The sequence below is a fragment of the Hemicordylus capensis genome, chromosome 5, assembly GCF_027244095.1.
Source record: "Hemicordylus capensis ecotype Gifberg chromosome 5, rHemCap1.1.pri, whole genome shotgun sequence".
NCBI lineage: Eukaryota > Metazoa > Chordata > Lepidosauria > Squamata > Cordylidae > Hemicordylus > Hemicordylus capensis.
Genome location: NC_069661.1, coordinates 134,629,819 through 134,654,365, shown reverse-complemented (window position 1 = coordinate 134,654,365; position 24,547 = coordinate 134,629,819). Strand labels below are relative to the sequence as shown.

General features: G+C 42.6%; 1 protein-coding gene across 4 annotated transcripts in view; it reads left to right on the top strand.

Moving 5' to 3' along the window:
• The window catches only part of PARVB (parvin beta), a 90,266-nt gene extending 68,739 nt beyond the window's left edge, over positions 1 to 21,527 (top strand). For all 4 annotated transcript variants that reach the window (XM_053257705.1, XM_053257704.1, XM_053257707.1 and 1 more), the window contains 2 exons: positions 2,931 to 3,003; positions 20,351 to 21,527. In XM_053257705.1, the coding sequence (XP_053113680.1) occupies positions 2,931 to 3,003; positions 20,351 to 20,427 (150 nt within the window). In that variant the 3' untranslated portion in view covers positions 20,428 to 21,527. The remainder of the gene's footprint in view (positions 1 to 2,930; positions 3,004 to 20,350) is intronic.
• Positions 21,528 to 24,547: the final 3,020 nt, after the last annotated feature.

Sequence of the window (24,547 nt, the reverse complement as noted above, 5' to 3'; positions counted from 1 at the left end):
TACCCCTAGTACAGTTTTGAAACAAGATTTATTATGCAGTTTTTTAATTGTTTTAGAGGGAATTTATAATTAGTCATAAAATTAATCTTAACATTTTAATCATTTGAAGGAATAATTCATGATGTTATACTTATTTCTTAAAAGGAGATTCTCTTACTATTTCAGCATTTGCGTAGAGAAAATATTTGTTATCAAATTTCCTAACATAGTATATGAAACCTCTCTAATCTGACTTGGCTATTTGCTCTCCTAAAAAAAAAAAAGTGGGGTACAAAAATGCTGCCCCTTGCAAACACAACGGCACAGATCCTTCCCACCTGGTGACTGAGTTGGAGTGTATGTGTGTATGGCTGATGGGGGTGGAAGAAGTGATCTCATGTCAAGCAGGATTTGAGAGTGAGGCTGTTGCCTACATAAAGCTTGCGTCTCATGTGGTGCAACCAAAAAAAAAAAAAAGAGAGAGAGAGAGCTATTTTAACATAGAACGGCAGGTGGCTCTGAGTCAATTTATTTGCTGAATACAGCCAGCAGAACAAGCTGTTTGTGTCTCTAGATTGTGTCACCCGACAATCTACCAGTTGCTTCCAAGTGATGTGATGCCCAGCCCTGCTGAAAAGCTTGCCCATAAAGTTAACCACTCAAGCAGCTAATAAATCCCAGTAGTATAACCAGTAGCTTTATAATAATCCATCAGCTATGTTGATGCGATACCAGTCCAGTCCCTTCCAATCCATTAGGCAGGAGATGGCAGAATTTAACACCCTTCCTTTAAAAAACAGTCAAGTTGGTAGGATGTGTGCAGCCCTTGCTTATGGGCATGGCTGGGGAACCATGTACAGCAGCTGTTTACACATGCAGTGCTCCATTTAGCTAGAGATGTGTATGTAGAAGCCTGCTTCCTTGAGAGTTTAGCCCTTGCCTGGATGAGGCAAAGGTGTACGGGGCTCCAGTGCACCCACATAAAGGGAGTGATCCATTCTTTTCAGTATCGGGGAAAGCATCACATTTTCATCACAGTGACACATGCAAAGGTGTTCCCAGTACTGGAGTGAAACCTCTCCTTGACCTGAGCGCACTGTGCACTACTGAATACATTATGATGCTATAATTTTTACTGAATGTGTAATGTGAAGCACTTAATGTCTTGAAGCTCTGTATTGAAAATAAATATTTGTTATACAATAGTGCCAGTATAGTTAAGATGAGTTGTTTCAACATTCTGCACAAGATAAAACACAACAGTGGTGTTAAAAACAGCCTATGCCTGTAGAAACAGTAACTGTAAAGTTAAAGCTAAAATCTTATTGTTGAACTAAAATCTATGTACTGTTATGTAATTAATTAAAATATTATAAAGTAAATCCACAGAGGGTAAGAAGTTAGAGACTGTGAAAATAAAACTAAAATCTATGAGAAGCTATAGAATAGTTACGATTAGAATTAAGATTCGATTAAAATATGATAAAATGAAAACGGTAGCAGGGGCGAGAGTGCAGGTGTGAGCTGTGTTGGGCCTGATTAGTTTTTGCTTGCGGTCAGATCCTGGCAAATTTTGTATGCAGTTGCACATACAACAACATTCCAACAACAATGTTGGCAATGTATGCTATAAAAGGGTTGAGGTTAGAGAGTAGTAGGGAGATGAAGAACTGACTTGTGTGGCCTGGCAACTTTGGAAGTAGTGGGAGAACATACTGCAGCTGTCTCTATTGAATAGGCAGTGTAGGAGGACATGCTCAGTGATTTCAACTTGCCAAGTATCACAGGGGCACAGACGTTCCAGGAAGGGGATCTTCTTCTCTGTTGCATCTAACATAGCTGAAGGGCGGGCACTGCAGCGAACTAAGGTGAAAGCTCTTCTGTGGTTAGGAGCTACTTGTGAATTTCAATTCCAGTGAGGAGAAGCCCAATTTTAAGGCAGGAACTCATGATTTGTGCTGTTACTTGTTGCCATCTTGGCCACACACCCCGTTATCAGCCCTGAACATTCTATTGGTCATAAAATCAAAATCAATCATATCTGCCTGACCACACGAAGACATCAAGAGACACCACCCCTTCAAATTCACTGCAGATACATTGAAAAATGGCTGATATAAAAATTCAAGTATATGCTGAACAACATCCTTTATTTTGAAAAGAAATTGATCCAGTATTTCATGAGTTATTAGCCACTGACATCCCCATAATAACAGAGTAAAATAAACTCATGGCCCTTATTATCGGTTTTGACCAATGCAGGTTCTGAAGCCAGAGTTGGGAGGGGCAAAGTTGGTTCTGAACATAGCTGCTTGATAAGGAAAGTCTAGGAGTACTCTGGCACTTCTATGCTTAAACAAATGTCGTCTTGCCCCTCCTTTTCCTTGGCGGGCTTTTCTTTTCTCTCTCCACTGAAGCAGCAGCAGCAGCAAAGTGACAAGGGAGCTTGCCAGGGATGCATGGTGGGGTGAGGTAGCAAATGGAACATGAGGCAGTGACAAGGCGGCAGGGGAACTTGCAAGGGCATACAAGGTGCTTGCAAACTGCTTTTGAACTTTCTACATCTGAGATATACTGCCCATCAATATGGAGACTCCACTTTAGGAGGCCTCCATATTAGGTAAGAGTCACTGTTCAACTATCTCTGTGTTGTCACTGTGGCTGAGATTCATGAGTTTCTGGTGGACACTGACAGTCTACAATGGTTATCCAAGCAGGCAGTTTCCATATGTCATAATAGCTAACAGTTGACCCGATTCTAAAAGTTTTAAGCAATGCAATCATTCTTGAAATAAGATGATACATTCACTATGCAGATTACTTTAAGATTTCTGCAAAGAATGCATCCAAGTAAACATAAATAAGTAATATAAGGAAAAATGAGGACATAAAATCTTCTGTTAACATTTAAAGAATTTAACTAGGTGCTTTTTTATTGGTTTGTTTTGCAGGTTCACAATATTTCCTTTGCTTTTGAACTAATGCAGGATGGAGGACTGAAGAAACCAAAGGCTCGACCAGAAGGTAGTTTATACAGTCTTGAATTCTAATTAAACAAAGATATGTTCAACTGTATGTGAGAAACAGTGTTCCTAAATAATTGGCAACCCCAACTGACAGCTGTAGCTGTAACTGTTTGCTTTTCTGTGTCTGTTATGCCCCTTCACATGCAAGAAGCATAATATGTACATTCAGGCTGAATTCCATGGCCGTGTTCCTTTCCCTGCATTTATTGACTGCTGAGAGAGAGAAGAGGAGTGGGCCTGCTCCATGCCAACATCTTCTGACCACACTCCTGGAGCACCCCAGCATTTGGCAGTTGTTTGCAGAGAGCAATGCTGAATGTGGGTTCCATATGACATGGAGGAACCCTCTCTGCATTTGGCGCTGCCCTCTCTAGACAAATGCTAAGAACATGGAGGTCCAAAGCAAGTGGCCAGAAGCCATGGGGGACTCTGGCGTGCTTCCATTTTTCTTCTCTCTTGTACATTCTGGCATTATGTCTGAAATAAATTAGTAGTACATTACCAACATATAGTAATGTACTACTATAAATGTACTACATAAAGCACAATAGCGCTTTATGAGAGAGTGAGAGAGATTATTTACTGAAGGAATTCTGTGAAAATTACAACTATTATATAGTGCCTGTTGGTACTCCATTGTTGAGAGTATGTGACACAGTTCATATTCTACCAATATTAGCAGAATGCAAGGGAGGATTAGCTTCATCTTATATTAGCTTCATCTTATATTAGTCAAATTAGCTTGGAATTTCTCATGTTAGGGCAGTTTTATTTGAAGATTATCCATATGACATTTCAGATGAAAAGTGGCTGAATAAAAGCTGTACTTGATCCCTTGAAGTACATCTCATTTTTAAAAATGGATTTAACCATTTATTGTCAGTTTTCTTTCAAACACAATCATTTTTGGGAACAGCTTTCTCAGCTCTGGGGCCATTTTTACTTACAAGATTTATTATATTGATTCCAGAGAGTGTGGAAACACATGTTGCTGGCTAGATATGGTCCTTGATGTTTTTAGTTTGTATGTTCCATTTTTTCCTATGAGAGGCATAACAACACCATTGCAAATGATCAATAGCATCTACTCTTTGAAGCCATTGTTGGGAGCATTAGGTCCTGGCAACTTCTGGAGAGTGACTTCCAGGTTCTAAATGTGGTTGCCTGATAAGAGTATATGAGCACCCTGGTACTTGAATAGTTAAAGCGCTGTTGCCTTCCCCCTTCCTTTCCTTTTATAGGCTTCTGTTTTCTCCCTCTGCCCTCTTTCCCTAAGGATTGGTGTCTCCACATTCTTGCTAGCAACCATTTTTGTGGTGCTTTGCTCCTTTTCTCCTGTTACATTTGTGAAGCACAGCAGACCCAAGGCCAGGGCATTTCTTTTCTCTCACTCCCACCAAAGGGGAGGCCAAACCCCCTCAGCAAAGCTTGGAATAAGTTACTGAGAAAAAAGTCTATTGATTTCATTGAGGCTTACTTCAGAGTAAGCACACAAAGAACCAGCAGAAATCCTAGATGGGATTTATTTTCATTCCCCTCAGCAAGGGAAAGAAAATTTACAGAGAAAAAACTCATTGATTTCACTGGAGCTTACTTCCCAGTAAGTGTGTATAAAATTGGGACCAAGGACCCCAGGGTAGAACTGGGCCCGTTTTCAGTTCCTTTTCAGGAGAGTTTGGAAGAAGTTACTGAGAAATAAGTCTGTTGACTTTAATTTGGATCAGATACACACAGGATCAGGATTAGTAGGGTTGTAGTAAAAACAATTATACAATTCATTATACATAGGGTGTTCTTAGGGTCCCTGTGTCACTCCTCAGTTAATTTACAATGACCATTCATTTGGAGTGTTTCATGTTTTAACATTCTTTCCATTGTATTCATTCATTCATTCATTCGATTTCTATACCGCCCTTCCAAAAAATGGCTCAGGGCAGTTTACATAGAGAAATAATAAATAAATACGATGGATCCCTGTCCCCAAAGGGCTCACAATCTAAAATTGTATGTGCCCAGCATGCAGTATTGAGAGGTAATACTGCCTCTTAACATGGAGATTCCATTTATCTCATGTAGCTAACAGTTCTTGATATATCTTTATCCTTTTAAATGGTGTGGCATGAGTATTCTTTATTGATCATGCTATTTATTCTTCTTTCCTCCTGTGAGTTTCTCAGTTTGCATTTCAAGTTTTACTTTGACTTATCAGAGATTGTTATACTCAGCCTTTGCAAAAAGTTATAAAATTCAATAGACAAAATCTCTAATGCAGTGAAGAGACTATTCTGGGACTGAGATCCACCATTATTTCACTGCTAGCCATCTAGTTCCAAGGTAGTAGTGAATCTGTAACCAACCACAGTATAAGATACTGCATGGTGTCTATATTGTCTAAGAACGTGTCTGTTAAGGCTGTGGCACACACAGTTTCCTGGCATTTTGGGGCAGGAGTGCATGTCAACCTTTACATAACAGGTTGAACCGAAAGATAAGTCGATATGTATATCCGAAAGAGGAATTTTTTTGGTCTATTGAACAATTATTTAGCACCATCACTTTTCATAGCAATTTAAGAGAGGAAGGAGAGGGAAACAGAGGCAGGAGTAAGCAGAGATAAATGGGGGGAAATATGAGTTTAAGCCTAACTACATGTGATTGGAATAGTTACAGTAGGATATGGTAGGATTTAGTTTAGCAAGACTCTTCTCATGTTCTTGATCATGGTAACTAAATGTACAGAAGCAGTTCATCTCCAAATGCCAGGTATCGGAGACAAACAGGGAGGGCTTTTGCCTTCATGCTCTGCTTTTGGAGTTCCAAGTGAAGCCGCTGCCAGTCTGGGTAGACAATACTGTGCTAGGTGGACCAATAGTCTAACTAGGTATATGGCAGCTGCTTATGCTCCTGTGTTCCTAACAAGTGAAGTATCACAGGATTTGAGGCAGGATAATGTTGTCCCAGTCTTCCAAAAGAACAAAAGGAAGATCCAGGAAACTGGAAATTGATCAGTCTGAATTGGTATCCTTGGATTCCAGGATAGCAAAGCAAACTATAAACCAATCAATCTGTAAGCATATTGACAACAATACAGTATTGTAAGCGGTGGGCCATCGACACCTAGAGGCTGTCCCTTTTCCCTCCTCACTGGTTGCTGTCAAGGACAAGCCACGCCCCTGGTTCTCTCCTCAAGCTGGCCTGTTACTTCACAGGACTCACTTTATGGGGAGCTTCTCTCTTTAGCCTTAAAGGGAGGGGGTTCCTATTGGGCTCTGCTACTCCTTGAGCCCTACCCTGCAGTGTCTCTTGCCTTCCCCCTTATGCTGGCCAGTCATCATCAGCCAGCTTTAAATAGTCTCTGGCAGTCTTGGCACATCTCGCGAGATCTTGGGTCTGACTGAAGTCTCACCTCGAGATCTCGCGAGAATGATGTAAGATTTCGTGGGACTGTGCCATGATCATGTGAGATGCTCTCAGGCCGTTCCAAGGCCTGCAAGAGGACAGGGAGCATCTTGCCCATTCACTCCGAGGGCTGGCATGGGGTGTTTTGCGGCACAGGTGCTAAGGTGTCACTGCTGAGATAGGTCTGCAGCACTGCCAGACATCCCCCGTCATGATCCATTCTCTGGTGGCCCGTCCCTTGGTGCAGTTGGGGTGATTCCATGACAAGTGTTCAGAAGAAGTCAGCATGAATTTGTCATTACAATTATTGTAAAGGTAGTTTTGCAGTGTAAGCACAGCCCACTGCTCTGTGAGGGCTTCCCATTCAACAGTGGAGTAGTTGCACTCGGTCTGTAGTTTGTGACTGAGGAAGAACATGGGGTGTTCCTTGCAGTTCCATTCCTGGGACAAGATGGCACCCAGACCAGTTGCCAAGGCATCAGTGTGCAGGATGAAGGGACGACCGAAGTCAGGAGAGCAAAGAACAAGGAAGGAACATAAAGCAGTTTTCAGGGCCTTGAATTGCATTCCATCCATCCATCCACTTTATTACGGCCAATGGCCAGATAAAATAAAACAACTACAAAATAATACAATAATACAATCAGGTTACAGAGTAAAAGCAGATAATAATACAATAAAAGGAAAACAAAGCAAATACTAATACAGTACACCTTCACCAAATTTCTGCTACTCAAACCCTATATCACTCCTTTCGACCCTCCTCTGCCATAGTTTGCATGCTATAAAGCAGAACTTTGCAACTCTCAAGGAATTAGAATCGTTCAAATCCGCCAATAAAAAATCTACTTTCACTTGCTCTGAAGCTGACCCGAACTGACGTAATACAGGGGTAATTAACTCTTCTCTGAGATCCCTATATAAACTACATTTCAACAATACAGTGAGGGAAATAAGTATTTGATCCCCTGCTGATTTTGTCCGTTTGCCCTCTGCAGAGGCGTAACTAGGGAAAACGGCGCCCGGGGCAAGCACTGAAATTGCGCCCCCCCCCCCCGCCGTGTCCCCCCCGCCCCCCCAACGTACATCTGACTGACACACATGTTTAAGAAAACTTTTATTTTAAAAATTTAAAAAATTACAAAAATTACAGAAAATTTCAAAATGCACTACATACTTAGGTTTTTCCTCACGACAACCCTGTGAAGTTGGCTTGTATCTCAAACATCAGAATTATGATGCAATGATGATACATACTACATTATACTTAGGTTTTTCCTCACAACAACCCTGTGAAGTTGGCTTGTATCTCAAACATCAGAATTATGATGCAATGATGATTATTATGATTATGATGCCCCTCCCTCACGCCCTGGTTCTGTTCCTGACTTTCCCTTGTGAGTGACTGCATTTTAACAAAACGAAAACCAAGGACTCCAAAGTAATTCGAGGGACTAGGGTGATAGTGCTAAAGACTCCTTATTCTCCCGCTGTTAAAGAAAGACTCCCCTTTTCCAAAACCGCGCACTATTTACACCAGAAAAGGTTTCAAATGGAGGGGGAAGCATTTATGCATTTATGCTTTGTTTTATGTTACGATTTCAAAGTTAGAAAAACTATAAAAGGGCCATTTTAGAGAAGATATGCACTGCCTTAGTTGCAAATCCTGCTTTTTTGAGATTCCCCCTGCAATTGAAAAAAGCGATAATATACACCTTTGCTATTTAAATTGGTTGGAGAGTATTTATGACAATAAAAAATGAAATGGCATTTCAGAGGCAACATTGGTTGCCTAAGACCACTCAGATTTAACTAATCTTCATCACATTGACAAAAAGAGCAATTAAAATTAAAATCCATGACTAAAACCAAACCACTTTGGGGTTGTTTTTAATGAAAGGTGGTATATAAATTTAACAATAAATGTTTAGAAGTATATACTTTCACCCCCTGCCCAACCTACAATTAATTCCAGCTTATTTTCAAAGGGCTTCAAGTTTTATTTACAAATTGCGTGGCAGCACCAATGTTAAGTAATCGCTAATTGCTCCTAATGATAGTTTTACTTATTGTTAAATTTATATACCACCTTTCATTAAAACATTCTCTGTTCATCTGATTTTCAGTCTGGTTAATTAAATCGGTGGAGGTTTAGACTTTCCTGATGGGCTGAAACAGCTAATCCATTTTGATGATGACATAATTAAATTAGCTTGCATTACATAGTGAAAAAGTCCAGGAAGGGAGAGATGGGGGGGATGTGGAACCCAAGGTTCCACATCCCCCCATCTCCCCCTCCCTGAACCTTTTCAGTTAAAACGTGGTTAGATTATAGGGGAGGAAGGACTTGCATGAGCAAAAAGGGGAACTGGTTTGGGCGTTCAGGAAGTTGTTTAGAAGAGGGAGTTGTTCAGGAAGTTTGCTCTGGTGCGTGTCCTCCTCTCGACACATGCGCAACTGGTGGCGGGGCGCACCAGGGAGTGAGAGTCAGAGACTTGGACTACGAAGACGCCGCGGCGCCCAGTGCTGAATGAGCAATGCCATTGGGGGGGGGGGCGCCGGGACTGGGGGAGGGGGACTACTCTGCAAAAATAAAATAAAAAATCAAAGAAAAATAATAATAAAAATTTCCGGCAAATCGGCGGGGGCACTTTTTGGTGCTCCCTGCTAAGTGGCGCCCGGGGCACGTGCCCCCCCCTGCCCCCCCTATAGTTATGCCTATGGCCCTCTGACACAGAAATGACCAGGCTATAATTGGAATGGTAGGTTTATTGTAGCTGTGAGAGACAGAACAACAACAAACAAACCCCAGTGCCCAAAAGTCAGCGATGGATTTGCATTGTAGTGAGGGAAATAAGTATTCGATCCCTTCACAAAAGATGTCTTAGTACTTGGTGGCAAAACCCTTGTTGGCAATCACAGAGGTCAGACGTTTCTTGTAGTTGGCCACCAGGTTTGCACACAACCCAGGAGGGATGTTGTCCCACTCCTCTTTGCAGATCCTCTCCAAGTCAGAAAGGTTTCGAGGCTGATGTTTGGCAACCCGAACCTTCAGTTCCCTCCACAGATTTTCTGTGGGATTAAGGTCTGGAGACTGGCTGGGCCACTCCAGGACCTTCATGTGCTTCTTCTTGAGCCACTCCTTTGTTGCCTTGGCTGTGTGTTTTGGGTCATTGTCATGCTGGAATACCCATCCACGACCCATTCTCAATGCCCTGGCTGAGGGAAGGAGGTGCTCACCCAAGATCTGACGGTACATGGTCCCGTCCATCGTCCCTTCGATGCGGTGAAGGTGTCCTGTCCCCTTAGCAGAAAAACACCCCCAAAGCATAATGTGTCCACCTCCATGTTTGACGGTGGGGATGGTGTTCTTGGGCTCATAGGCAGCATTCCTCCTCCTCCAAACACGGCGAGTTGAGTTGATGCCAAAGAGCTCGATTTTGGTCTCATCTGAGCACAACACTTTCGCCCAGTTCTCCTCTGGATCATTCAGATGTGCATTGGCAAACTGCAGACAGGCCTGTACATGTGCTGCCTTGAGCAGGGGGACCTTGCAGGCACTGCAAGATTTCAGTCCTTCACGGCGTAGTGTGTTACCAATTGTTTTCTTGGTGACTATGGTTCCAGCTGCCCTGAGATCATTGACAAGTTCCCCCTGTGTAGTTCTGGGCTGCTTTGTCACCGTTCTCATGATCATTGCAACTCCACGAGGTGAGATCTTGCATGGAGCCCCAGACTGAGGGAGATTGACAGTTATTTTGTGTTTCTTCCATTTGCGAGTTATCGTGCCAACTGTAGTCACCTTCTCACCAAGCGGCTTGGCGATAGTCTTGTAGCCCAGTCCAGCCTTGTGCAGGTCTACAACCTTGTCCCTGACATCCTTCGACAGCACTTTGGTCTTGGGCATGGTGGTGAGTTTGGAAGCTGAGTGATTGCTTGCTTCTATGGACAGGTGTCTTTTATACAGGTACTGTAACAAGCTGGGATTAGGAGCACTCCCTTACAGAGGGTGTTCCTCATCTCAGCTCGTTACCTGCATATAGTGAAAAGACACCTGGGAGCCTGAAATCTTGCTGGTTGATAGGGGATCGAATACTTATTTCCCTCACTACAATGCAAATCCATCACTGACTTTTGGGCACTGGGCTTTTGAGGGTTTGTTTGTTGTTATTCTGTCTCTCACAGCTACAATAAACCTACCATTCCAATTATAGCCTGGTCATTTCTGTGTCAGAGGGCAAACGGACAAAATCAGCAGGGGATGAAATACTTATTTCCCTCAGTGTATATGCTTGATAGATTCCACTTCTGCCAAACGTGGACATAATCTCTGGTTATAGGGAACCTTATATAATCGCCCTTCCATCACTGCCGACTGCAACACATTCAGCCTAGCCACTGTTAAGGCCTTACGATGCTCCACATAAGTTATCTTTCGTAAGTATCGTGCCAAACATTGTCTATTTATTTGGGTTCCCATCCGTACGCCATACCCCACTTTACTAATATCGCTCTGTCTGGCTATGTCACTTATACGCTGGTTTATAATATCTCTGGCCTTGGTAAACCCTAACTCCCTTATTACTGGAAGTGAACACCCCAACCAGCTTAATTTCCTGTCAATTGCACTTTTCCATCTGGTCTTATAATCATCCAGCAGAACCAGTGGGGCGAGATCAGCTGGGGAAAAAACCAATTTAAGCCAATAGCCAAAAATGGCTTTCCAGATTCTGGCTTCGACAGGAAGTCATCCCACTTCTAATCTAAGACAAGCATTGGGAGCCAAACGAGCTACCTTCAACATACCCCTAAGGAATTTAGTTGAACCACTTCTACCTTCTGTATGTCCGCATAAGGGCCCAACTGTGCCCCAACCAGCAACAGGGCAAGGGCCTTAGCCCTAAACAGTTCAAAAACCACCTGTACTGATTGTGCTCATTTCCTAAGATGTAAGGAATAGAGTGTCGAAGCTACTTTTTGGGCATTTTGCATTATATAATCCCTATGGGCGTTATTGGTCTTATTTGCCTGAAGAACTGTACCAAGATATTTAAATTGCATAACCTGTTCTAATTTGTGGCCATTAAGAGTCCAGGAAAAGATTTTATGTCTGTTTGAAAATACCATGATTTTAGTTTTTTCTCACAGTATTCTACTAATGCCCGGAAAGCTCTCTTAAGGCCAATCTGTCCTTGAAACCAAAGTGGCATCATCCACATATAAAAGAATATTTACATGTTTACCTGCGAGCTTCGGGGGATGGAAGTCCAGCTTCCTCATATAAGGGACTACGCTGTTAATATAATAGTTAAAGAGCGTGGGCGCCAAAATGCACCCTTGCCTCACTCCTCTCCTCGTGGGGATCAAACTAGTTACTTGGCCCTTGTGATTTAATCTCACCTTAAGTGACGTATCCTCATGTAACTTAAACAGGAGGCAAAGAAGTCTCCTATCTATAGAAGACAGGGCAAGCTTTTCCCACAACTTATCTCTAGAGATAGGTCGAATGCGTACTTTAGATCTATAAATGCAGTAAATAGGGCCTCCTTGGAAGTCCTCACGTACTTTTCCGCCAAATGCTGTAGGACGATTACAGAATCCGTAGTTGACCTACCTGCTCTGAAACCATTCTGTTCCTCAACCAGGATTTGATTCACTTCCATCCATTCCTCAAGACGGACAAGTAAGTGTCTGGCATATAACTTGCCTATAACACTTATGAGGCTAATAGGTCAGAAATTTCCCGCGTGGTTCTTTAGTCCTTTTTAATAAATTGGAATAACAGTCGCTACCCACAAATCCTTAGGAATCTGGGCTGTGCGATCGATATAAGAAAACAGGGCCGCCAGGACAGGAACCCACCATTCCATATTTCCTCTAATATTTTCTGCTGAAATATAATCAACTCCAGGGGCCTTACCTACTTTCATTTGTTTGACCAATGAAGCTATTTCTGAGCATGATACCGGTGGCCATGCTGGCAGATCTTCCGGATCTATAAGTGTTGCCCTAGACGGTTCAGCATTCCTGTTTTACAGTGAAATGCTCTTCCCATACTGCAGCAGGGATTTGAGGATCAACTCTAGGTATACCCTCATTCATATAGCTGGCTATTAAACGCCAAAAGCAAGAGTGGTTTTTGGATTTGGCAGCAGAAATCAATCGCTGCCAGTCTTCCCTGTCCGCTTCAAGTTTTTTCTTCTTAATGAGTGTCTTATAATCTTTCTTTAGAGATAACAGGGAACTACATGGAACTATGTCAGATGATGCACGATACTTATTGTATTCATTTATTAAGGCATTTTTCATCCTCCTACACTCTTCATCAAACCATGCTTTACCACGGACAAGCCTTACTTTCTGCTGTGGGTTCTGTTGTGAGTTCTGTTGAACACATAGGACCAGGCGTAAAAGTTCCATGAGTCTCTGATAAACATCAACACTATCTGCTTCCTCCCCACTCAGAATCCTTTCCCTGAGGGCAGATGCAGGCTTTGAATTTAAGAGTAAAGACATCTTATCTTGCTGGGCAGGAGACCACCTTACTCTGTTCAGCATAATTTCCAGCAAATCTACATTAAACGCCGTTAATTCAAATCTCTGGATCCCCGCAGGAATCCAAAGATTCAGCTCTAAAGGGAGATGATCACCGAGCAGTCTAGAGACTATGCTAAAATTCTCGACCAAATTCAAAAGGTCAAATGAGCATATTACATAATCAATCGTTCTAGAGCCTGACCAATAGGTGTATTCTGCAGGATAATCCTGAGCAATTGCTCCATTAAGGATGTACAAATTTAAACCATACATGGACTGGGCCAGTCTCAGGCCCGCAAAGGAACTCACTTGGTCCTTAAATTTACAAACCAGGAGAGACTCAGGTGGATTCTGCTGAGGGGGGTACAGGCCAAATTTACTAAATAAAGCTTTGTCATCGGGACCCATACGAGCGTTAAAATCCCCTACCACCACTAGAGAGGCCTGCGGGAATTCAGTTTGCAACTGTCTAAGATATACTTCCAAGCGTGTCCATACCCATTTTATATAAGCCTTCTGAAGTCTCGGTGGAATAGAAATATTTACTAATATGAGAGCTAAATTCTCCATTTGTAGAGACACCGCCATGCCCATATTATCTATCGAAGCTAAAACACTCGCTTGAGCCCTCAGTGACATAGATACAAAAATGGCCAGGCTACCAGCTGGTCTTCCCCTCCCCTTTGGGTCCCTCCCTGGGGTTGCTTTAACCATATAGGTGTGGAATCCTTCCATGGTCACCTCTTCTGTTAACCAAGTTTCCTGACACACAAAAATATCCAAATCAGTAATATATCTAATAAATAATGGGTCGCCCAATTTCAACTTAAGCCCCGTGACATTCCAAGAACCAACCCTAAGGGCGCTCTGCTTAGGATAATCCAGTCAATTAGTTGAACTGTCCATTTGACTTTCTACTGGGTTCCTCTCCAATACTTCAGATCCTTCAACGCAGTCGTTCCTGAGGTCATCATCTACTTTAGTCAGACCCGGGGGAATTGCCTCTGGACTGGCTACGCCTGGAGGATAAGTAGGCTGGACAATATCCTCAGATGTGGTCTTCCCTCGATGAAGCTGTAGTGCACACGGGGCGAGATCTCCCTGTTGAACTGCTGTCTTGCTACCCGCTTCATTTAGGGTTCCGATTGATTTAAAGGGAGAGATGAGAGTCACATTGACTGGAAGATCTTCGCTCTCTGGAACCTGAACCGAAGAAATGGCCAGATCCTGCCTATAAATACAGCCATTATCCAATCCAGTTGATGGAACAAAACCCGATCCTGAATCACCCTTCTGGGGCCCATCCAGGGTTGTATCCAGTATTGAGAATACTGCATCAAAGTGTGGATCAGATGTGAGTCCAGCCCATCGGTCGCCAGAAATATTGTCTGTGCTCTCACAGATTCTCCCAATTTGTGCCTTTGATTCCAACTCCACTGCAACTGAATGCGTATTTGAATCTTGTATTCCATCCAATAGAATTAAGTCCTCTCCTCCTCCTCCTAGATTAGAATGAGCTCTAGATCTTTGAGACTGTCTACCCTGTCCCTCCATCTTGGCTAAATCTTCTGCCAAGGCCATAAGTTTATCAGCTGTGGTTAAAAGATTGTTGTTCTGTGAGGTCTGAACCTACATGGCAGTACTATCCGGATCACCCATTGGATTTTCTTGACCTGAAAGCTCTGCCTCATGTCTTACCTTAGTCTGTATAGGGTTATTTGGTGCAAGGGTAGAAAATAAAGCATCACGGCTATAAGCTCTGGTTTGAAATCTAGCTTTGTTCAGTCTCTGATAGGGCCGGCCATGCGTAGGACGACTATAAGGGGGAGAGGAGCCCGGCTTTCTCAGAGGCCTCTCTACCATCGAGTCTATAGTATCATTTACAAAACATCTTTGAGAAGTAATGTCAAACCTAGCCAAATGCATTTCCCTCCTGCTCAGCAGACTCAGGACTTGGGAGATCCTGAAGATAAGCAGCAATCTCTGTTTGCCTTTTATCTCAGGCAGCAGTTCATACCTCAGTAATTCATGGTATTCTATAAAGGAATCTGTAAGCAACTTTAAGGAGTGTAATATTCTCGATTTGTTTGTCCATTTATGTAAGTTACAAGGCAGCTGGGCAATAATTAAACAAATACAATTAGGCAAAAGCCTATAGTTGGCTTTGTTACTACACGACGGAGGTACCTCGCAATTACTCACTCTTTCCCTGCTTTGGGGGTTTATTCCCTCTTCGAGTTGACTTGTAGGAGAGTTGTAAAGCTCTAGCCGCCTTTGAAGTATCAACTCCTTAGATAGTCATCAGTCTTATTTTCTAACCTTTTAATTGCTTGAATCATAAATCTTAGGGTGCTAGCTGTCAGCGTACAGAACTGTGACAATAAAGCATTCTGTTTGTCAACATAGTGACTCTTACAGTTAAAAGTATTGGAGCACAGGGGGTATTCTCCATTTAGTTCATTCAAATTTTGTTCCCCCACGTCCTGCCCATCCAGGGGGGCTGAATCCCCAGGTTCTCATTCGAGCGGTGTGAATCTATTCTGAAGAGAGACAGAAGCTTGCATCTTAGGAGAGATTAAAAATGCACCCATTCTCTTTTGTTTAAAACAACGCTCTGTTTCCATTGATGGTGATAAAGGTGAAGGAGGGGCTCTCCCCCTCTTCTTTTTACCCATCGTGAAGGTCAAAATAGAACCCTGCTAAGAAACTAATTCAAAGCAGGAATGATTTAAGAGCTATATATGCCCAACAGGCAATAAAAACAATAAAATAAGGTGCTTGAATCCAGAAAAACGCTGAAAATAAACAGAGCTTTAAAAAAAAGAAAGCGTCTGCTCAATCCTCAAGTGGGTGGGGCTCCCCCTTTTTCCAATCTGAAAATATTACTTTGTTTGCTGCTCTCTGTCCAAGACAGAGATAATTTACTCTTCATGGTTAAACTAACATGGCTTCCCTTCCTGAATTGCATTTGAGCAGGACCCCATATCAGCTGAGGTGGGGCTGTCTTTTGTAAAAGATCTGTCAAAGGGGCAACCAAGGACGCAAAATGGGGAATGAATTTCTGGTAGTAGCCAGCTAATCCCAGATAGCTCTGTAGCTGTCACTTGGTTTCTGGGGTCCTTATTTGTCATAGGGCATCCAGTTTATCCAGTTGTGGTTTTATACACCCCTGAATTAACCAAGGTATTTTAGCTCTTATGCCTCTAATTTGGTCTTCTTGGGATTGGCAGTGAAACTGACATTGCCTAATGCCTGAAACACTGTCTGCAAATGTACAAAATGGTCTTCCCAGGATGTACTAAACACCACAATTTCATCTAAATATATGATCGCATATTCCCAACAGTGGTCTATGATGACATCAGCTAGCTTCTGGAAAGTGGCAGCGGCCCCATGAAGGCCAAATGGCATAGTAGTGAAATGGAAGAGCCCTTGCAGAGCAGCAAAGGCGATTTCCCCCCATAGTATTACATGATGATGATGTAATGTATCTTGATTTCCAGAAAGCATTCGACAACGTTCCTGTTAAATTTTGGTTAGCAAACTGGTCAAATATGAGTTAGCTAATAATACTAGCAGCTGAATTTACAACTGGTTGGAAAATTATACACAGCAATGGCTCTTCATCAAACTGGAGATGTTTTGAGTGGTGTGCTGTATGTGCTGTCCTAGACCCAGTACTCCTTAACATGCTCATCGGTCTGTAGCTCACAAAACTGGAGGGATAGCTAACACCTCAGAAGACAGAAATACAATTCCAAATAACCTTGGTAGAATAGAAAATTGAGCTAAAACAAACGAAATTCAAAAGAGGCATGAAATGTTCTACATTTAGGCAACAAAAGTCAAATGTACAATTTTAGCATGGGAGACATATGGCTTGGCAGTAGTATGTGTGAAAAGAATTTTGGGATTGCGGTTGATCAGAACTTTAACATGAGTCAGCAGTGTGATGCAGCTGCAAAAAATGCTAATGCAATTTTAGGCTGCATTAATAGAACCATAGTTTTCAAGTAATGACAAGTAATGGTTCTGCTTTATTCTACACTAGCCAGACCTCATATGGAGAACTGTATTCAGTTCTAGGCACTACACTTCTAGCAAGATGTAGACAAAGGTCATAAACCTTTCTCCACGGCCATGAAAACTAAAAAAAAAAAAGTTTTTAAATGAAAGCTTTAATTTGCAGTATGTGAAGTTCTGTACCATGTGGCAGATCCCTTGCTGGGAACCTATGCTTAGTGCATAAATGCATGATATAAAGACAGCTCTTAGATGTACTTGCTGTGGCCAACGTCCTTACTAATGGTGTGGAGACGCTACATGTAAAACAGCTCCATGCCATTTAGTAATCCAATGTACCATTGCACAAGCACGGGAGCAACTTCCACTTATCTCTTCTTTCTTATGGAAGTTCTGTTTAACATCCATAAATATGTCCCTGAGAGTTCGGCAACTGTCAGAAACATATTTTCAGATGTTAAAAAGCACTTCCAGGGGAAGGAGAGATCAACAAATATTGCCCCCTGCCAGTGTGGCAGGACTGTGGAGTACTAAACTCTGCAGGGATGCTTTGAACCCACATTGTTAGTGAGAACGTCAGCCAGTAGGGATGTCATTATACCATGTAGTATTTAATTTACCCATGTTTCTGCACCATTAATATGGACAAAACTGACAAAACTTGATTTGGAATAACAAGCCAATCAGAGGAAAGTTTGTAAGCCAATCAGAAGGCAGTGGCAGAAAGGCAATCAGCCAGGGAAAACAGCAAGTAAACAAGCAGACAAAATGGCAGCCACCATAGCCACTCAAACCTTTGAACCAGTTTGCATTGAACTGGGTTCGATAGCAGACTGGTTGTCTTTCCTTCGGGGCGGTCCAGTTCTTAACTGAGCTGGATGAACTGACCCGGTTCATGGCAAACCGGTTCATTTTGAACCGTTTGTGCATACCCCTAGATTCAGGAAGATTCTAGAAGTTGGAGAGAGAGAGAATCTACGTACGTTAGATTCAAGTTCTCTCATTATCACTATGTTTTCAGTTTGGTTCCTTAATTAATACTTTGCTTAGGAGGTAAGCACTGGGAAAATGTGATCAAAATGTTCTAAACTTGGATTATTTTCTCAAATTGTTTTTTCTAAGGTTAGGTATTCAGAACTCATAATGCATTTTTTGAAAGGCAATTTACTAATCTGAGAAATTTCAGTTCAGGGTTAGAAGATAACTAATTTTTCTTTCCCAAGTGAATTGTTTTAATGAATGCATGTTTTAATGAGAAGCCCTGGTTCAGACTTCTCTGAATGAGAAGGTAATCAAAGTACTGGTACAATTTTTAGCCTAGTTTCAAAGGGAAGAAGGCTTACAAAATCAGCACTTCAGTTACTGTGATAACCTTTGTGTTTACAGACAGATAACAAACCAAATTTACAGTACACAGGAGAGAATCCGAGGGGATTTTGATGAGTTTATTTTGATTGCTATCAAAGTATAAGCAACATCCCTTTAGAACTCACATGCTTACAATGCGATACAAACAAAACCTGCTGAAAAGCTTAAAGTAAAGTTGTACTGTTGAGTCAATGTTGATTCCTTGCAACTGCAAAGCCATGTGGTTTTCTTTGGTAGAATACAGGAGGGGTTTACCATTGCCATCTCCTGTGCAGTATGAGATGATGTCTTTCAGCATCTTCCTATATCACTGCTGCCCAATATAGGTGTTTTCCATAGTCTGGGAAGCATACCAGCGGGGATTTGAACCGGCAACCTCTTCCTCTCTAGGCAAGTTATTTCCCCACTGTGCCATTAGGTGGCTTGCAGTAAAGCTTACATAAAGCTTTTGACAAAGTTCCCCATCAAAGGCTTTTGAGTAAATTTAGCAGTCATGGGATAAGGGGAGAGGTTCATATGTAGATTGGTAACTGACTGAAGGACAGAAAACAGAGGGTAGGAATAAACTGACAGTTTTCGTAATGAAGGGAAGTAAGAAGTGGGGTCCCCAAGGGATCTGTACTGGGACCAGTGCTCTTTAACATTCATAAATGTTCTAGAAGTTCAGATAACCAGTGAAGTGACCAAATTTGCAGATGACACTAAACTGTTTAGGGTAGTGAAATCCAAAACAGATGGTGAGCAGCTCCAAAGGATCTCTCCAAACTGGGTGAGTGGACAACAAAATGGTATATGTGGTTCAGTGTAAACAAGTGCAAAGTGATGCATATTGGGAGAAAAACCTCCAACTTCACACATACACTGATGGGATCTGAGTAATCAGTGATAGACCAGGAGAGAAATCTTGGGGTCGTGGTGGGCAGTTCATTTGAAAAGTGTCAACTCAGTGCATAGCAGCTGTGAAAAAGGCAAATTCCATGCTAAGGATCATTAGGAAGGGGATTGAAAATAAAAGTGCTAATAATATAATGCCCTCATACAAATCTATGATGCAGCCACATTTGAAGTACTATGTACATTTTGGCCACTGTATCTTAAGAAGGACATTGTGAAAGTGGAAAAGGTGCAGAAGATGATCAGAGGCCTGGAGCACATAGTTATGAGGCAAGACTACAGCATCTGAGGCTTTTTAGTTTGCAAAAGAGGTGACTATGGAGAGACATGGTAGAGGTTTATAAAAGTATGCATGGAGTAGAGAGAGTGGACAGAGATAAATTTTTCTCCCTCTCTCACAGCTATAGAACCGAGGGTCATCCCATGAAACTGATGTCCAGGAAACTTAGGAGCAACAAAAGGAAGTACTTTTTACACAGTGCATAATTCATCTATGGCAGGGTTTCTTAACCTTGGGCCCCCAGATGTTGATGGACTACAACTCCCATCATTCCCAGCCACGATGGACATGGCTGGGGATGATGGGAGTTATAGTCCATCAACATCTGGGGGCCCAAGGTTAAGAAACCCTGATCTATGGAATTCTCTGCCATAGGATGTAGTTATGGCTTTAAAGGGGGCTTAGACAAATGTATGGGGGACAGATCTATCAATGGCTACTAGTCTGATAGCTTTAGGCCACCTCCAGTCTAAATACCAGTTACAGGGGAGCAACACAAGAGAGAGGGTGTGCCCTCACCTCTTGCCTGTGAGCTTCTCAGAGGCAACTGGTGGGCCACTGGGCAACAGGATGCTGGATTAAATAGTCCTTGGGCCTGATCCAGCAGGGCTGTTCTTATGTTTTAACATGGGGAGAGCTTCTAAGGATATTTTTAATAGCAGTCTACTATCTTGAAAACAAACATGAGATATCATATGTTTAAAGAAGCAAAGTAGGTTCAATCAGTTCTACTTAGAACTACCTGGTTTACCCTTAAAGAAAACTTAACAAAGACTGTTTTTCCCATTCTTAAAAAGGCACCATTAGAACAAACTTAACATGTCCCTCTTTTTTTCTTCCACAGATGTTGTCAACTTAGATCTGAAATCTACCCTAAGAGTTTTATACAACTTGTTCACAAAATACAAGAACATTGAATAATTCGGAGATCTCCTGAGATACTAATTTTCACAACATTCTTTTGGTGGAATAACCTTTTTATTTCTTTCTCCTGTGCCATTATCTCCATGTAACTCTCCTATGCTTTGAACCTAGTGTGAGCATTTTAAAAATGTAATTCATTTCTTGAAATATCCACATTGTACTTGTTTGCTCTACAATTGGCCTCCCCAACTCCCCCCCACGGTTTTTGGACTACAACTCCCATAATCCCAGCCATAGTGTCTGATAGCCAGGGATTATGGGAATTGTAGGCCAACATCTCAGGAGGGCCAAAGTTGAGCAGGCCTACTCTACAAGAATATTGTTTCCTATGTGCTACATCCATCAAAAATGCCTCATTCATTAGTATATATTGCAGTTATGACATGTTCTGATTATGAGAACTTTTAATATGGTTGATGAAGCTGTGCATTTTATCCAAATAATTTGCTTGCTTAGGAGTATGTCTTCAGATCTCACTTCTGCCATGAACTCACTCAGAAGACATGGGCAAGCCACTCCCCTCTCAGCTATCAGCAATATGGAGATAATACTACTTCTGGACCACCTTATGGGATTGTTGTAAGGCTGAGATAATATACATAAAGTGCTTTAAATACTCTAAAATGCTATATGAATGTTTAGTAGTATTAATATTTTTTTAGGCTTGTGGATATGATTCAGTCTCAACACTTAGGGATGGGATAAAACTGAGATGAGATGAGTTGTGGATTTTTAAAAATATGTGTAACTGTGAAACAGGAAGTGATAAAGAGCCTCTTAGGAGAAGAAAGTCCTCTCCAACAAGACTTTAGATGGATGAGTGTGCTCCCTCTATTTCTGGTGTTCATTATTTATCCTTTATTAGAAATATGTAGCCCATCCCTATTCATTAAGCCACTGTACAGCTTAATTTATGCATTATCTATTTCACTGCATATGTTGTTTTGAGACTGTGACCTGAAGGTCTTCTATATACTCTTTGAAGGCATTGTCTGCCTTTTTGTGTTACCCTCAAACCACTCAGTATTACTTCCATTCAATGCACTGTGAGTCTATGATGGAATTGCGCCTAATTTAAATAAAGCAGATTTTCTTTACCTTCTCTCTTTCTTGAAGGGAGATTTGAATGCTTGGAGTTGTTGCTGTGCTTTGGTTCTGCCTGATGGTCATATTGACACAATGGGCAATGTCCATAGAACATGGGTTTTCAAATTGTGCCCTGGAGAACTGTAATATTCTTTCAGTAGTGAATCTTATCAATGAGAAGATTGGAAATGGGCAAGGGGGAAGATTTCCTGAAAGACAGCTTGTCCACAGCTACAACCTTCCCCTCCAGTACAGAATCACATACTGAGAGATTTTCTAGGCATTGATCTCAGGATGACAGTGAGACCCAAAAGGTCTGTCCTGTCCCCTGAGTGCTTTGTGTGCATCCTAAAAATATGCTTCAGAATATTTTACAGTGTTCAGGGGTTATTCTGAACACTTTCAGTGCTTTGAGAATGTATCGAAATTGAAAAGTGGATTCCACATTCTTAAACAAATAATGTATTCCTTGAAAGTAGAACATTTGAAAACCACTGACAAGGCATTGTGGGGTTTAATGAGGTTTTTCAATTTCAAGGCATTGTGGGATTTAATGAGGTTTTTCAAAATACAAGAATGCTACACAGTGGTACAGTATCTCAACCTCATGGGGCCTATGGGGTATACAGAATTTTTTTTTTTTAAGCAGCAGCAGCGATGTTATTTGTAGAGCACCTAAATTATTCTAGGGCAACTTCCCTGCCTAGCTTTCACACATGGAAAAAGGAAAGAAGGATGGAAAGAGGGGAGGGATGGAAAGGCGAAAGAAAGGTGTGTGAGAGAAAAGAAAACGGGAGGGAGGGAGAGAAAGGGGGCAGAAAAGGAGAAGCAGAAAGAAAGGGATAGAGAAAAAATCTCCACATCTGAGGCTTGAGAATTCTTGGAAGTATGTGAGGTTCTCTCTCTTCCACACCAACACACACCAACACTCCTGTGGGAGTGGAGGAGCTGGTACACTGGGCTGTACTTTCAAGAGCTGCTAAAACCCAGCATGCTTAGCCATTCTCCACTTCTTCCACCAAGCCTTCTCTCCCAGTCGTCTCCCCCACCCCCGCCGCAGCACTTCCACTCTCAGAATAAGCTGGCTGCATGATGAGCTCAGGCTAAAGGAGCAGAAATTAGCTAAGCGTGCTCTGCCCTAGTGCTTGCCTAAAGATCCAGTGCTCCAGCTTCTCCTACACACCAGGACACTGTGGGGGAAGGGAGAGGAGATTCCTGGAAGCACTGCCCGAGACCCCAACACATGAAGGAATAACCTGGGGGGTCTGGCTTGGGCCTAAAGGTCCATTCTTAAAAGCACCAATGTGAATGACAGGCAGACACTCCATCTATTGTTTCCTCGAGCATTTGGAGATGGGAACTGCACCTATCAACAGGCAGAATATCAACAGGTGCGCTTTGGCAAAGTTGCATCTACTGAATGTCTGCCTGTCATGTAATTATTAAAAGTCTGCAGCCCTCTGGTCCTTCAAAGGAACATCCTTCTTAGGAAGAACAAGGTTGGAGGGTGGTAAACACTCAGAACACAAGCAATGAGGCTTACGAGGTAAAATGAAGGAAACAGAAGCAGGCACAGCTGAAGAGCTGAAGCCTATGTGATTGAGCCTGTTCCCCTGCTTATCGCAAAGACATGAGTTAAACCAGGACTATACAACTTTGGCTGTCCAGTCACAATGTCAATAAGGATGATGGGAATTGTAGTTTAACAACTGCAGAAGGACTGAACGTGTGCAGCCATGAGTTAAACTATTGAAATATAATGGTTGCCCTTCATTTTCAAGACATGTCTCCTTCTCTGGGAGGGGGGAATATTTCACCAGTCACTCCTGCCAGAGGTCCTCCACAGCTGTTTCCAGGGCCAAAGACAACAACAGGAGAGTATATTTGCTCCCCCTTCCCTTTTCTCCTCACGAAGATTCCAACTCATCTGAGAACATGCAAATTTGATGTTGCCATACAAACTATTTTCTTCATTCGACATCATGGGCTTGCGATGCTTGCAACTCACATTGCACAGGTGTGCAGAAGTAGCATGCATGCTCAGGCCTCCTCCGGCGGTGGCCCAGGCTGGGACCATTGGCTTAGCCACCACCGCAGAGGCCCACTCGGCTCAGGCTCTCAGCCCCCAGCCCCCTGGCCTCACTGCATTCACGATGGCACAGAAAAAGAGATGGGGGGCTGCAGGGAGGGCCCCCCAGGATATTTGGAGGTCTCCCTCCTGGTGCTGAGGACCGGACTTTGTCCCAGAAGTCTGGTCCAAAAAGTGCCGCTGAATCCAGAGGTAGAACATCCCCAAGATGTTTGAACCTATCTCACCCATTTCCCAGAACGTCTCTGGGAAATGGGTGAAGATAGACAGAGGTTCTGAGGAAACATCGGCAGGTTCTTTTAGTACCCTAGAAGAATAGTACCCTTCTGCTCTGAAGACTTCTACTCACATATGATGGGCAGATGTTAATCCTGAACAGCAGTTCTGACTTCTCATCATTCACACTGCTTTTATGAAGTTGCATACAACTTCTCCCTTTTGGGAGAAGATGGAGGCAAAATAGGTGGCTGCCAATTTTGCTTATTAACCTACTTGGCTTACAATTGCTTTCAACCTCTGAGCATATCTGCAAAAACTATGGCTGTGTAAAACATTGTGGGGGCCACCTCAATGATTTGATTTAGACCCTCTGGAGCAGTCTTGCTTTGCTTCAGTCTGAACCATTCAGCACTTCCAAAACATTGCTGTGGTCCACTGAGTTTGAACTGGACCCGAACCACACCAGGCCAGTTTGGTTTTGGCCCTCTTTGAACCGCCCCCCCCGCTTTGATTTGGTTTGGGGAGGGTTCATTGAACTTTTTTTGGGGGGGAGCTCTTTTTTACCCTTATCCTCCTCTGGGGGGCTTCTCCAAGGTGTGTGTGGGGGTGTCTGGGGAGGTTCCCCCTCCCCGCCCGCTGGCCTTCCTTATGGTAAAAATCATCTGCTTGGGGCCCCTTTCTGGGCCTATTACCCAGTACGGTGGCCATTTTAGAGGCTGCTGT